The sequence below is a fragment of the Miscanthus floridulus genome, chromosome 18, assembly GCF_019320115.1.
Source record: "Miscanthus floridulus cultivar M001 chromosome 18, ASM1932011v1, whole genome shotgun sequence".
Taxonomy (NCBI): domain Eukaryota; kingdom Viridiplantae; phylum Streptophyta; class Magnoliopsida; order Poales; family Poaceae; genus Miscanthus; species Miscanthus floridulus.
Genome location: NC_089597.1, coordinates 127,460,394 through 127,475,936, shown reverse-complemented (window position 1 = coordinate 127,475,936; position 15,543 = coordinate 127,460,394). Strand labels below are relative to the sequence as shown.

The following is a 15,543-nucleotide window of genomic DNA, read 5'->3' as shown; positions in this document are numbered from 1 at the left end:
CCCAAGTCCCCCAATGCAATTTTCCCCTCCCTCTGGAACCCTAGATTCGCTCCAAGTGAACGCGACGGGGTTGCTGGAGCCTGCAGGCGGCGCTCCACGCTGTCGGGCCGTCGCGCATCCTTCTTCCGTGGCGGCGTTCGTTTCTTGGTGAGCCAGGCGGATTGGACTGGCAAAAGGAAGACGAGCTGGTGAACAACAGGTACGTCTGCCTCCAGGAGGCAGGAGCAAATGTAGTCATTAGTCGATGCGATCGGGGAGAATTCTGCTGCTACCTCACATGGATGGTGTGCTACTTTTGTGCGACCATTTTTCTGTACTGTCTCAGGTTTCAGAACTGTTTTCCTTCGATCATAGAAGACACTTGAAAGATTGTGTATGCCACTTTAAGATTTTATACCAGTGTATGTACAATATGAGGATTGTTGTGTTCTTGTTAGGTAATTTACTGGCATAATAAAAGAAAAACGATTGACATAATTGTTTTCAGCTCTATAATGGATCCCAATATTAAGCAGCTTCAAGAGGCTCTGGTTGATATTGAGACTGATGCAGAAAAGGTCCTTCTGGCTAGGCATCAGGTTCATATATGTTAATTTGCTATTGGCTTGCCTTGTTCATACCAGACGACAGTCTCAGTATCACTCTTCTGATTTGTTAATCTCTGTTACTATCAGTTGGTGGAAAATGATAAGATAAGAAATGGTAACAGGGAGGCGCTGACGGCCCTCCGGAAACAAGCTAGGACAACCAAGACTAGCGTGCCATCTCCCTTTGAGGTCATAATGAAAGAGATGGAAGGAAGTTCTGGCAAGCAGCTGATAAAGGAGATATGCCCAACGTGTGGAGATCATGACCCCAAGGAACATACTTGGCTAATGTTTCCTGGATCAGATATTTTTGCCCGTGTTCCATTTCATGTCGCACACACTGTTGTGGAAAAAGGTATGCTCCAGAACCTTGCCCGTAATAATCAGTGCATTTCAAATTATTAGTGATGTTTTTTTCAAAAAAAAAATATTAATGATGTAGAGTCCTTCATTTTTGTAAGATTCCAACAAAAATCTGTTGAAACCTCTGTTTTCCTTTCTCGGCAAAAGGAAGCTTGTGTAGCAATTTCGCCCAACTATTTATATTAAGGCAGTTCCTTGAGATAATACAGATGACGAGCTAACAATTGCTTATTTCATTTTGTGATTGGTGTAGACCAAGAACGCCTGGATTTGGATACCAAGAAACTGCAAAGCTTTGTCAAGGAGAAATCGCTTGTGATTGCCGAGAAAGGCGCCCTAGCAGGCAAATTCGGTGTTGACACTGTGAAATCTTTGGTCAGCCTTACGGACACAACTAAATCGACACGGGAGGGAGGGGAGGTGAAGTACCAGTTGGGTTGAGTCGTCAACTGTTCAGCCGTAGTATATCTTTCTTGGATATCCGGTGTTTGTTCAATTAGGATTGACCTGCCTGTTCGTTTGGCTGTAGCTTGTCGTAAACGATCGTAAATTTCCAGCCGGAACAGTATTTTTCTCTCACGCAAACCAGCCAGCAGTACTTCTTCACGAACCAGCAACGATACGAACCAGCCAACCGTACCTTCAATCCACACCAAACTGAACAAGGCTGTATGTATAGATTTTCTTTGCTTTTGTGTGAAACAAAACTTTGCACGGTTGTTAACACTAGTGGAAATTTGCTCTGAATTGATGTTGGGTTGTGTATTCTTATTTGCCATGAGACTGTGGCGCAGTCTGTGTAGTTCGTGTTGGCGAATCCTTGATGATGGGCTGGGTGTGGGCAAAGGTTCTCGATTCTGTAGCGGTCATTTTTCAAACTGAAATGAAGGTGGGTGGCAAGACTTCAATGTCTATCTGATAAAAAAAAAACACTTGCAATTTGAGTCTCACTCTCAGTGGGTGCAAATTTATCCATTCAGCTACTGAAAATCGTAGAAATGCAGCTGACATGTCTCCGCGGGAGTGTTCGTTTAGGCCGAACATAGTAATTTTACAGGAATCATTGTATGGAAAATTCGCAGGAATTGAAAAAAAAAATCATGTTTCAAAGTAGATATGGAATAGCAGGCCCAGCAGTAATTTTACAGGAGCCGTATAGAATTTTCACAAACAGGAGCCGTATAGAATTTTCACAAGCAAAACACAGGAATTTGAAAACAAAATTACAGAGATGCCATAGCAGGTCCAACTCCCCAAATAGTGCATGGATGCAAGGCCGAATAGACGTGACCGGACGTCATATGGGCCGGGCCGGGCCGGTGAATCTAAAAGTACCGACCAGGTCGACTTACTGGGAGGTATCTTTTGGGAAATTTTATCTCCCTGACATGTGGGGTGGGACATGCAGGGCCCACGTGTCAGCGTTCTGGTCGCAGAATCGCCTCTTCCTGTCCGCCGTCCGCCGGAGCACCGCCGCACCGCCGCACCGGAACCGTCATACGCCTCTGTGCCCTCGCTCGCGGAGGCGTTGCCGCGGGCCGCAGCGCGGTTCCACCTCGGTGGCCGGCGGAGCTGCTGCCTGGCCACAAGAAGCCGTCGCTCTCCCAGCTTTGTACCGGTTCCGATCAGAATATCCGCATCACGGAGAAGCCCCGCCTCGGGAGTCTCTCGTCACCGCGATGAAGGTGGAGCTCGCCGCGCGGACCTCCCATACGAGCAAGGCGGGGGAGGAAACCCCGCCGCCGTCCCCGTCATCCGCTGCTGCGTCACCCCCGGCGGAGGATGCGCCGCTCCTCCCCGATGCGGGCGTGCGGCGCCGGCCGGCGTGCGGGCGGTTCGCGCAGCGCAGCGGCTCCTTCCGCCGCGAAGTCGGCCGGGCCGCCGCCGAGACCTTCCTCCTCACAAGGCTCACTCTGATCCTCCTCCGCTACCTCGGGTACGCATAAACTCCGCTTCTTTGGCTGCTAATTGCGCTCAACTCCGCTTCTCTGGCTGCTAATTGCGCTTTGCTTTGTTGTGCGATGTGCTATTTGCTTGTTTATTGCGACCTCTACAACTTGCACAATTTCACTTGTGCTTTGCTCTCTCCTGGAGTCCTGGTACACCTACGTGCTCGATGATATTTGCAAATTTGTCTGCGCGGAAAGAATGTTGGAAAAATGGACAATTTGTGTGACATGCCATATTTAGCATCAAATCTGATATTTCCTAGATAATTTTGATTGGAAGTGTGTTCAGACGGCCTTTTATGAGAGAGACTACATGCTTTTTTCGGTTAATAACATGTTAAATTTATGCAGGATAGGCTACAGATGGATCCGGCAGTTCCTAGCCCTCTGCTGTTATACCCTCTTGCTGATGCCAGGTTTTATTCAAGGTTGGTGTTGCTCGAGGTTTGTCATTGTTTTATTATCTGTGTATTTGGTTCATTTTTGTTCTTGAAAAAGCGTGGGTGATATAGCTTGTTCAATTGAACTCATACAATGCAACTGACTGTGCTACTATCTTAATGGATTTTGCTCTACTCCAGTTGTATATTATTATTTCTTCTCTAGCCAAGTTCATAGAAGTGTTGTATATGGAGATCAGCCAAGAAACAGGTACTTCATTTGATTCTACTACCATGTAATTAATATTTCTACTTGATAAATCATTTGGTAAGTTTTATTGCAGACTGGACCTGTATATGCCCACTAGTACGACAGGGTTAAAGCCAGTTGTGGCATTTGTGACTGGTGGAGCGTGGATCATAGGGTGAGTGGAAGTATGTACTATCTTGAACCCCCCAACCATTTTTTGATATTCTTGCTATTGCAAAGTTTGATTCTGTCTTGATTCAATGACTCTGCATATCAAATTATATATTTCTCAGGTACAAAGGGTGGGGAGCCCTTTTAGGCAGACGCTTAGCAGAAAGAGGCATCATAGTTGCATGCATTGATTACAGGTACTCTGAATGTATTTCCTATGCAAAGCAGCATAATCATTCAGGCCATAGTCACTGAGGATGTAAATGCTTTGTTTTCAGAAACTTTCCTCAGGGGACTATTGGTGACATGGTAGAAGATGCTTCTCAAGGAATAGCTTTTGTCTGCAAGAATATAGCAAGTTATGGAGGTGATCCTAGCAGGTTTATAACCTACCCTTGTGTACATATTTGGTTACTATCACAAAACTGAAATAGTTCGTTCTTGTTTTTTCCAAAATATTTATCTTCCTCAAAGAAATGTGCAGTGTATAAAAAAAACTGAATGAAAAAGTATAGACCTCTGTCCTGAGATAACATATTTAAAGTACTTCTGTTCTTACATATTCAGGATATATCTTGTTGGACAATCAGCTGGTGCACATATTGCTGCATGTGCTCTCTTAAATCAGGCCATTAGAGAATGTGGTGAAGGAGATACTTCCTCTTGGAGTGTATCACAGCTAAAAGCTTACTTTGGTATTTCTGGCGGGTAAAACATTCATGTCTCTTTGAATAGTATATAGATTACAGAAAAAAAACTATATGGTTTTTTCTATTTGAATTTATGCATAGTATCACTACTTTTTTTCTCTAATATTCGCAGCTCTGCCAATTAGAGTAGGTTTCTGGCTGCAATATATATGTCGTTGCCGAGTGGAGAGATTATTTGACTACTCTAGATTCAGTTGATGAATTTAGCCTTTGCAGTAGTGAGTGGGATGACAACTTATAAGAACCTTCTATACTGTGTTTAGGTATCAATCAAGTTTCGAAAGACAGCATAAATTATGGACCCTTTTACACCCTTTGTCCCTTTTTAAGTGTCGCTATGGTATTCGTGCTGATCAAACTTTCTTAAGTTTGACTAGGTTGGTAGAAAAATTAAGCAACATTTGTATCTCTAAATAAGTTTATTATGAAAATATATTCAACGATCTATCTAATGATACTCATTATGTACCGTAAATATTAATATTTTATTGTGTATATTTGGTCAAAGTTGAGTATGTTTGACTTCTCGGGAAATGAGAACGACAGTTAAAAAGGGATGGAGGGAGTAGCACTGTACTTAAGCATTTATTTGTGGGGGAAATGGATCAATTGGAACGGGCTTGAACTTTTGTGTATGATCTCTACAGGTACAACCTCCTTAATTTGGTTGATCATTTCCATAGACGTGGCCTTTACCGGTCCATCTTTCTCAGGTTCACTGCTAGTATTTGTTCATGTCTTCTATATAAAATTGTGATCCTGTGAGTGTATTGTGACTTTATTTTGATCATATTTTTCCAGTATTATGGAAGGTGAAGAATCACTCCAGAAATTCTCTCCACAAGTGATGATTATGCAATCATCTGCTAGGTCTGCAGTTTCTTTATTGCCTCGTATCATCCTTTTCCATGGGACAAGTGATTATTCAATACCTTCAGTTGAAAGGTGTGTCACAAATTTTATATTTAACATAGGGTGCATGGTAAATCCATATTCTTGCTGTTTTATATGATTCCCGGTACTGTTAGGATATTAAAGAAAATAAAAAAGACAATATCTGTGTGCTCAAGCAGTAGATACAGAGGACAATTTATTGGTTACCTCTTATTTCTTATGTTTGGCCCACTTTAATGTGCTTTTCAGTTTATTGTTTGGAATTACTTTAATATGTAAACCTTCTTCACAAGGTTGTAGAAACACTATACTTATTTGATGACTAATCCAAAAATGCAGCCAAGCGTTCATTGATGCTTTACAACAGCAAGGTGCAAAAGCAGATTTATTTCTGTACGAAGGGAAGACACATACTGATTTGTTCCTTCAGGTAGTCATTGTACCAAAAGTGCTATTTGGGTTTTCTTTATTTTCTGACTCAATAATAATTTTGAACAAAGCTCAGTCTTGTGGAAGACCCTCCTTTTTCTTGTCCCAAGTGATATATCAATTCATCAAACATAAAATTGTTTTTCAGTAATTAATTAATGTTATGCACAGGATCCTCTTCGGGGTGGCAGAGATAAAATGCTCGAAGAGATCGCCGGTGTGATACACAGTGAAGATCCAGACGTGTCTGCCCAGCACCTCGTCGTGCCTGTTGCAAGGCGTCTTGTTCCTGAGTTCATGCTGAAGCTTGCTGGGAAAGTAAGCCCTTTCTGAAGCCGCTAGTTTGATTGCGATAGTAACCAGATGGAACTGTAAGATTATGTACATTAGGGGAATGCAATCTGACGCGAAATGGATCCTGCGATCGGGAATATTCTTTCTTCTGAGAAAAGGGTCATGAAAATTGTGTCGCTCCCTGATTAGCTACTCAGGTCATGAAATGGATCCTGCGATCGTTCACTTGTCTACAGGTTTTAAACACCTTGTGACCCTTGTTTACTCACTCACTGCTTTCAAAAACCGTCGTCCAAAATAATATAGCTTATGACATCTATGCACTAACACCTTTGATTGCAAGTATATAATATCCATGTTATTGCAGGTTTATTAAATTATTCGGTCATCTTTCTATCTACCCAAATGCTTGTTTCCGCACACACGTGCGGACATGCTTCGGTGTGCACACACTAGAAGCAAAAAAAAAAAAAATGCAGACGAACTCACCTGCTATCGCCGCCGCCAGAGAAGAAGGCTGCACCGTTAGGGTTTGGGGTTTTGGAGATTTACCATGCTGTCTAGGCTTAGAAGGAAGCTTTTGGAGAGGACGCCGGACCGGTGGCGGTGGTGGTCGAGACGAAGGCGGAGGGTGGGGCTGCAGGGGCGCCACCCGCCGGGCGGTGGTGGAGGCTAAAGTGGAGGGCAGTTGGGTGGTGCTGGCGACGGGGGCGTCCATTGGAGAAGAAAGGGAGAAGCTTGTGATTAGCGTGGCAGTCGTGGAGGCGGTGGCGTGCATTGATTTCTAAAAAAAATGATCTGACCGTGGTAATACTCTGTTAAAATGTTCAGATTAAACCTACAGATTACAGTACTGCAAGAAAGTGAACCATGGGTAGCATCAGGGAAACATTGGCCGCGGGGTGAATCGAATGGAGTCGGGTACACGATATCACTCCGGATGTTTTTTTTTTTACAAAATATCACTCCGTATGTTTTTGTTGTAGGGAGAGAGAGAGTAGAGAAGCGAAGAGAAGAGGAGAGAGATTTTTGTGGGATTCCAAAAAAAAAAATCTTTTAAACCTCTGTTTTCCTTTGTGTGCAAAAGGAATGTTTACCGATCATTCAAAATGTGTGGGATTCCAAAAAAAAAATTTGAACATATGTTCCTCGAGATAATACAGATGACTAGCCAAAGGTTCCGGAGCTCACGTGGTACGATTAATACGTGTCGAACTGAGTAACGAGAGGGCTATTCGCAGTTCATTTCATAAAAATATGCCTGTGTATAAATGCATCAAGGGGTCATTGTTTCGACTTCCGATAGTTAATCGTTACCTTCGCCTGGAAGTGTATAAGGTGTTACCCAAGGAAGTTCAGAACCCGAAGGTTGGTTATTCAGGACAAACCACGACTGACTAGTATTTGTAATTTTTTAACTAAGAAGACAAATATGGATGTACATGTACGGATTCCTTATGACCTATGACTGGAGAAATTACTCATATTTTTCTTGACAGGCAAAATGTGCACTGTAGTGATATCCCCTCAAAATGGAAAAAGGGGATGATACACTGCTGACACTTCGTACGGCAGAAGCCGTTGTAATAAAACTCAAACATAGGTCCAGACTCCATTGCAAGAAAGCATCCCATGGTCGACAGGCTGACCATACTTCATTGTTCATTCTGTTTCCTCCATGGACTAACTAGTGCTACATCTCAGGAATTCTTCATGAATCCATGCAGGGCTTCTAGAGACGCCACGCCATGCTGGCATGACACGGTGGAAATACAGATGATGAAGGAAGGACCATCAGACGGTGGCATATTCCTCTTCTACCCAAGTAAAGTCGAACTAGCTGTGGGTGTACACAAAATTCAAACTTGCAATGCAGTGTACCATAGAGTGTTTCGTTTTCCCAGGCTGTCCTCTATATCATCGGCGTACAGTGTACCAGGTAGAAACCTTATGCCAAAATTGCTGTTGCCTGGACAGTCCTGCCTAGGAGTGCATCCTGGAGACCTGTTCAGACAATCCATCGACGGCGTCTTCCATTTCCTCAGGGATTTCATCATCCTAACAGAGAAACCAAACATGAGTGGCGGAAGCACTACCTAATCTCTAAAGCTAACAAAGTAAAAGGTACAGCTTGCATGCAACAAATCAATCAAAGATGTCCTTTTGCACATCCTTTCTTGATATTGACAGTGTGCATGCCATTAAAAAAAAAAGACATTGATAGTGCACAAGTTTGCCACCCTGCCTACTTGCCACCAGTTGAATTCAGGCAGTTCAGCATTACCTCTGGGTGTTTATTTGTGACAACGACACACTTGGAAGCACTTATGCTTGCACTCTTCAGGTAGCTCCGAGAGCTTAAGCTTGTGGATTTCACATCATTCATGCCAGCCTCTTCTGACCTTGGAGGGCTCACAGTAGTGCGGGCTACAGAATCTGCACTTATCTCCTGATCATTAATATGTTGCTCAGTATTACCATCCTTCGATACAACCACTCTTTCCCTGTCATACACAAAGACATGCAGGATTTAGCACGACTGAGAAGTGCAGTGGAGAACCTCTTTCTCCTGAATCATGTACCTTGGTAAAGAAGCATGCTTTCTTTGCAGTGGAGAACCTCTTTCTCCTTTGCTATAATGCTCCTCAAGATGTGCAAACTGCCGTTTGAACCGATCAACTCCACTGCAACAAGATAGTAGTATTAACAACCATACCAATCCTATTAGATAAAAGAATAATGCTAGATACATGCTTTATCAAATCCAGCAACTCCTTGCAATAGATATAAAAACAGCATTTCACCCTTATAATGTTATAAAATGGATGATTATTGTTTCCTATAAACAATCCTTGTACTTTTTTTGTGTGTGTGTGTGGGAAAATAGGTTCCTGGCAAAAAGTGAGGAAGTGTAAAGTAGGTAAGATTTGAGTGAACGATCATACTGAAAGACAAGCAACTTGACAAAGAATGAGTAGGATCTAGGATGCAAGTAAAACACAAAGTATATAGTGAACTTTGTTTGATGTTGAACTATTCCTATTGTATGGTAGTACAACCTTAGAAGGAAAAACTAATGTAGTACTGCACCTTGGATAGAGGAAGCTAATCTGTTCTCCACCTTTCATGTACTCCTCCAGCATCTGTGGATGATACTCCAAAATCTGCTTGCATATTATATATAAAAAAAAATTCTCAAGCACGGTGACTATACTTGTTTACACAAACAGGAAAATATATTAAAAGCTATTGCTCCCTACCTCTCGATAGATCAATTCTCTAACATCATCTTTGGCCAGCTTCCTTCTTTCAAATTGAAATTCAAGTTTAGAAATAGGGTGTCTTGATGGCTCACGTTCCACATTAGCAAGGGATGCAAAGTATGGATCAGCTAGAGCCTGAAATAAGATAAAATAATATATTGTATCAAAAATCAAAATATACATATGACATCTTTTTATGGAAACTGTTAAAGCAAATCTAATGAAGGAAAAGAAAGCGTGATCTGATTGAGTTTACCTCTTCTGCAGTCGACCGATCTTTAGGATCAAATGCAAGTAAACGCTCTAGAAGACGAAGAGCCAAAGGATCAGCATTTCGAAATTTATGAGTAAAGGGCACGGGATATTTTTTCCGCATGCAGCTCAAGTATCTCCTGGCCTTCTCATTTCGAATCTGCAAAGATCGTAGACAACATTATGGATGTTTTCTCCGCATGTGAAATCTCTAGAAGGAGCAGACATCACAAAATAAACAAAGAAATGGAGCCTGAAGGAAATATTTCAGTGGCTTGCAATGGACTTTGTTGATAAAATGGTGCTTTAATATTATATTCGCATAGATCCTTTGTTTAGGGTCTGTTTGGATACACATGGCTAGTTACTAGTTGGGGCTAAAAATTAGCTCAAATTAGCTATGGTTGGATAGCTAGTTGGCTAACAACTAGTTGAAGACTTGGCTAAAAAATTAGCCCATCTATTAGCTCTTTTGTTTGGATGCACTAGAGCTAATTTTTAGCAAGCTAGTAATTAGCTCTTGTATCCAAACAAGCCCTTAGTCTTGTTAGACAACACATTAGCTACTATAATGATATAATAGGAGGTTTGGGCAAAAATGAAACAGAAAGAATTGAGATGTAGTACCCGAGATAAGGTCTCAGATGATGGAGTTCCAAGAAGATCTGTTATAAGATCTAATTGGTGTACAACATTCTTCCCAGGAAATAATGGCCTTCCAGTGAGAAGTTCAGCAAATATGCACCCAATGCTCCAAATATCAATTGCAGGAGTGTACTGCATATAAATTAAAACGTGTCAGAATTCGGATAGCTGTAACATAAGGATTTTTGCAACATAATCCTGTCTAAACAAACTTTACACCTCAGTTTTCAGCACAGTTTACTACAAGAATATAAAGAATACATAATTGCAGGAGTATACTACAAGAATATTCACTAAAAGGGAAATATGATGCACTACACAATTGACCACTTCATGCATTAGAAACTTCAAGATGCACATGCATACATAGTGGTCTAACAATATTAATTTCGATTGCATTCAAGAGCTCAAGACATTACTTTGGAGAAAAAGGAACCACATAGTTCAGGTGCCCGGTACCACCTTGTTGCCACATAATCCTTCAAATAGAAAAGCAGAAGCACATTAAAAATAGGAAAGTGGAACATGAATGCTTCCATAAAACGTCAAGACTCTTACTGTCCAAAATATAGCTGAAGGGGCATCATTAAATGATGCACGGGCAAGTCCAAAGTCACATATTTTCAGTTTGCAGTCCGAGTTAGCCAGTATATTCTTGGGCTTTAGGTCGCGATGAAATACATTAGCTGCACCAATATAGACCATAAAGAGCACATTATCATAACAATAACCTGGATAATTTTCCTAAAAAAAACAATAAACTGGATAACCGTGAGCGGATTAGCCCACGACAGTGTGACAAATATAAAAACTGTGTTGGTAGATGGGATAGGTACAGTGTGGTTGGTACTAACTAATATACTTACCAGCATGTATGTACTTGAGAGCACGAAGAAGTTGGTACAGGAAAAACTGGTGATGTTCAGGGGTGAGGTCATCATTCGCCTTGATCACTTGATGGAGATCTGACTCCATAAGCTCAAAAACAACATAGATATCCTGGAACTCCCTCCGAGAAGGAGGGAGCATGATGTGCTTAATCTCAACTATGTCTGGGTGACGAAGCAACCGAAGGAGCTTGATCTCCCGCAGTATGCGTGTGGCATCCGAGACGTGCTCAAACACATCATTGATCTTCTTGATAGCAACCCGCTCACCGGTGCGGGTATCTACGGCTGCAGCAACTACTCCATAGCTTCCTTTGCCAATGACTTCTTGGATCTGGTACTGGCTTGCCTCTCCGTACTCGGTGAAGAACTCCATTTCCACTGAGTTCTGTAAGATCACGATTCAAGTACAGATTGAAGTTAGCCAGAGATATACAGAATATTAGGCATCCAAGTAATGACTGGTTACAAAATACCTGTACTGAAACAACCTATGGTTAACTGAACAGTAGCGTATCGTCGACACTATTCATCAGCAAAGCAAATGACATGGCCGCATAACATGCATCCACAGGTTTATAAAGCTAGGATCTTTTACCTGGGCCATGACCAACCTACTAAAAATTGACCTTTTCACTAAAGACTCGGTCAGGTAAATTCAGTAGGAACGCACGCAAGGGCAAGACCTTTTCTCATTGAGCTAGTCGAGTCCCTTAACAGCAACAGGCAAAGGGAAACTGGAGCTAGAGGTGCAGATCAAGTCTACCTTATTAGAAGCCCGGTGCCCTGGTCGGCTGGTCAGATCATCAAAAACACAAGTGGACAACTTGGAAAAGAGTTCCTCAGGATCAGTATAACGCGGGATGATGCCAGCAATTGCCGAGATATATATAGCTAACTGAAGGTTGACGACGCAAGACGAGAGCACCGTACTACTACTACAGTATAGGAGCATATATATAGGGACCAAACGAATTCACGCAAGTGCTTGAATTGAACATTTCATATAAGTTGAGAAATCGGAATAAAAGCAGCCCCGATCAAAATGATAAGCACGGATCAGATCGAAAATACAAAAGCATTATCCTTACAGCTCCCCAATGCATAATAAGCGGAAGGAAACGAGGCGCTCACTCCTACACGGCAAGAAATTGCACAGCACGGAAGCAACCAAATCCCAAAAAAAAAAAATCCGATCTTGGCAAGAAATTCCCCGTGTCCACGGATCAAGGAGCACGAGGAAGAAGGCAAGAGACGTCTGCCCGCCCTCCACCCAGCCCCACCCACGGAAGCAAGCAAGGCAAGGCAACGGAAGCGGGTCCACTCAGTCGCTCACCTTCCTGTGGCTCTCGACGGGCAGCGGCATCTTGCGCTTGGGCACGCGGATGGCGCGGAGGCTGACGAGATCCGGGTCCTCGATGACCTCGAGATCGGACGAGCCGTCGTCCCCCTCGCCGGCGGCGGACGACTGGTTGGAGCCGGAGGTGGAGCCGTTCCGGCGGTGGAACCAGCGGCGGAAGCCGTGGACGATCGCGCCCCCTCCACCCATGCTCCTAGCCCTGCGCGCCCGACGGCATTGGCTGCCCGCCCGCCCACCCGCTCGCCTAGCTATATACCACCCCCAGTCCACCGGCTCCAAGTAAGCTGCTCCTCTCCTCCTCCCGTGTCCCGTCCCTCCTCTACTCTCTTGCTGCCGTCAGTTACTGTTCCTACTCGCGGACGCTTGCTTCCCTTCCCCGACCGACGTGCTGTTCCCGTCCAAGCCCAAGGAGGGGATCCCCGAGCCGGGAGCCCGAGTCGTCGGCGCCGTGGGGACCGGGGAGTGGATTGACGGATGCAGAACGGAATGGTCGAATGGAGAGCGGAAAACGATGGACGTGATGGGAAGGAACGGGATCTTATTATACCAGTTAGGATTGGATGGACGATTTCTTTTTCTCTCCTTTTCCTGCCCTTTTCTCTATCGTCTCCTGATAATGCGCTGAATGAGCGTTCAGACTGATGGAGGAGGAGGAGCACACGCAGCAAACAGTGGAGTGCAAATCTGGAGCTGGAAAAGGCTGTGCCGAATTGCCATTACCGAATTACTAGCTGCTAGAAAAAGAAAAAAAATCCTAGCAGTGGCAATACACCTGCACCACTCGGCTGCTAGCCCGATGCTGGACCAGATCTTCCGCAGGTACATCCGTACATGTGCTGGGCACGCATTGCTCGCAAGAGGCAAGCTAGCATCGCGTACTCCACACCAGTTGTGCATGTGCTCACGCTGGGTCCTGCACCTGCTGCGGTGCTGCCTACAACCGGCAACCGCGTCGTCATGGGATCTGTCAACTTGCATGGATGAATGACACAGAGTGGAGCACGTGTAGAAAACACTCGCTCTCAACCACTTGCGCAGTCGAGGTCTTTGACCTGAACTGTCAGTTCCTGAAAACTGAATTGCATGAACCATTCCAAAAAAAAAAATTGCGTTGCATGCAAAGGCTCCGTTCGGCTTGCTGAATTTTAGCTGAAACTGACTAAAAACACTGTTCTGACTAAATTATTGTGAAAGAAAAATATTGTTTTGGCTAAAAAAAGAAACCGAACAAAATAGCTTCTGGGTAAGCGGCCAAAAGTAGAGGCAGGAGTAGGTAGGCTAGCGGGCGGTGGATTCAGTCGCCTGCTCTGAAGAAGTGAAGGGTGCCTGTCGTAGAAATGGGCAACGAACGTAGAAACCGTACCGGAGCACCATGACCGCGCGGGGGTCATCTCGGCTTTGGGAGCATGCGTGCGTGACAGCGAGAGACGAAGCTGCTGCTGTGCTAATCACCCGGCCCGGTCAACGGCCACCGTGATTAGCAGCGCATGACTGTGTGCATACTATCTGGTTCCAGATGGGTGATGGATCTGACATGGCAGTCAAAGGCCGGGCGACGGCCGGGATCAAAACGGCGAGTTATTATTAGCACTAATACTGATCAGACAAGGCAGGCAGGCTGGCAGCATGATTAGGCTTGTGCGGCGTCCATGACTGTTTCATGGTTGCACATCAAGCATGTACTCCGTACTCCGTATTCGGTGTAGGGAGAAACACTGTTGCCTCGTTGTGTTGTTCCACTGTAGCGGCTTTGGATCTAGCAAAAATACGGGATATGAGGAGCCGGTGAAACCACTTTGGGCCTTTTGCTTATCTGAAAATGGCTCTGGCTTTGACTCCTCTGAAGGAGTAGCTCATCTGGAGGAGCTGAAACCATTCTAGAAAACGTTTGGCAAAACGGCTCCTTCGTACTAGACGACGTGAACCCACAGCAAGGAGCCACGCGAAGCTCGTTTTTTAGGCTTCTCCTGCGTAGGCAAAAAATAACTCCGGCTCTTGACCGACTTCTCATGCGGAGCCCTTTACAAAACAGACGTTTGGCACAGCTCCGGCAGGAGCTGGAGGTGAAGCCCCTGCAGGAGCCCTGCCAAAGAGGCTCTCTGTAAGGCGTTGTTTGGTATGACTTTTTTTTGCACTTGAAGACTTCGGCTCCTCCTTCTATTCACTGTAGAGCTAATGTATCAAGGAATCGTTTTATTTCCTGAGACGAAAAATGAACTCGGAAGATGAGATGCCGGCGGAGACATGATTTGTAGCTCCACTGGCTTCTTGCTACAGCATCGCTACGACGTTCTATATATATGATGGCAGAGCCAAAGCCACAAGAAGTTGCATCAAACAGTTCCTAAATCTTAGAGCAACTCGAACCAAACTCCTACTCGAGTTCTCATCCCACTTTAGGAGATCAAACACATGAAAAAGCTCTCCATGAGGCATGTTCGCTTGAACTTATCAGCCGGCTTATCAGCTAGAATCTACAGTATTTTTCTCTCATAACAAAACAGCTTTAGCCAACTTATCAGCTAACTTTAATACCAGCCGAACAGGCCCTTGCCCCTATTTCTGCCTCCTGATGGATGAGGCCCTCTCATGAACCCTCAAATGTAGGAGCCCCTCATTCTTCCTCTTGTTCCTCATTTTTCTCTTTCCATAAAGCTGACAAGCGGGACCAATGACCCATAACAATACAATGTGAAAATTTAGAAGATCGATAGGAATGCGGTGAAAAATAGGAGATGAAATATTGATGAACGATTTCTATCTAAAGGAATATGGGGTGTAAAATTTGAGAGCTTGGTTGGAGTTGCTAAAGGCACGAGTGAACAATGGATAAACACAGTATTGTTGTGCTTCGCTATTTGTGATTTCTCTGCACCTTTCATACTCCCTCCGTCCCAAAAAGAAGGATGTTATGAGATACGTGTAAGTCAAACTTTCTCAACTTTGACTAGATTGTAGAAAATGTATGCAACATTTATATCTCCAAATAAGTTTATTATGAAAGTATATTCAACGATCCATCTAAATGATACTAATTATGTATTATAAATATTAATATTCTTTTATATATAATTGGTTAAAGTTAAAAAAAATTGACTTCTCGGAAAAC

General features: G+C 43.8%; 2 protein-coding genes and 1 pseudogene across 4 annotated transcripts; 2 read left to right on the top strand and 1 right to left on the bottom strand.

Annotated features, from left to right (window-relative positions):
* Positions 1–66: 66 nt before the first annotated feature.
* On the top strand, positions 67–1,701 carry LOC136521967 (uncharacterized). 2 transcript variants are annotated; one of them, XM_066515757.1, is made up of 5 exons: positions 73–199; positions 326–401; positions 488–578; positions 675–942; positions 1,204–1,701. In XM_066515757.1, exons 3-5 carry the CDS (start codon positions 495–497, stop codon positions 1,389–1,391), a joined length of 540 nt encoding a protein of 179 aa, XP_066371854.1. In that variant the 5' UTR covers positions 73–199; positions 326–401; positions 488–494; the 3' UTR covers positions 1,392–1,701. The 2 variants fall into 2 exon arrangements, with proteins under 2 accessions (XP_066371853.1, XP_066371854.1); XM_066515756.1 differs by lacking the exon at positions 326–401 and having other exon boundaries at positions 67–199.
* A 445-nt stretch (positions 1,702–2,146) lies between these two features.
* On the top strand, positions 2,147–6,258 carry LOC136522610 (probable isoprenylcysteine alpha-carbonyl methylesterase ICMEL1; annotated as a pseudogene).
* Positions 6,259–7,614: 1,356 nt separating this feature from the next.
* On the bottom strand, positions 7,615–13,116 carry LOC136522609 (mitogen-activated protein kinase 12-like). Of its 2 annotated transcripts, none has more exons than XM_066516417.1 (11): positions 12,411–13,116; positions 11,054–11,462; positions 10,746–10,873; positions 10,607–10,666; positions 10,170–10,319; positions 9,547–9,702; positions 9,288–9,425; positions 9,118–9,191; positions 8,610–8,711; positions 8,312–8,531; positions 7,615–8,085 (listed from the first exon to the last, which is right to left on the bottom strand). In XM_066516417.1, the coding sequence occupies exons 1-11, from the start codon at positions 12,621–12,623 to the stop codon at positions 8,011–8,013; spliced, it is 1,725 nt and encodes a 574-aa protein (XP_066372514.1). In that variant the 5' UTR covers positions 12,624–13,116; the 3' UTR covers positions 7,615–8,010. The 2 variants fall into 2 exon arrangements, with proteins under 2 accessions (XP_066372514.1, XP_066372515.1); XM_066516418.1 differs by lacking the exon at positions 12,411–13,116 and adding an exon at positions 11,841–12,349.
* Positions 13,117–15,543: the final 2,427 nt, after the last annotated feature.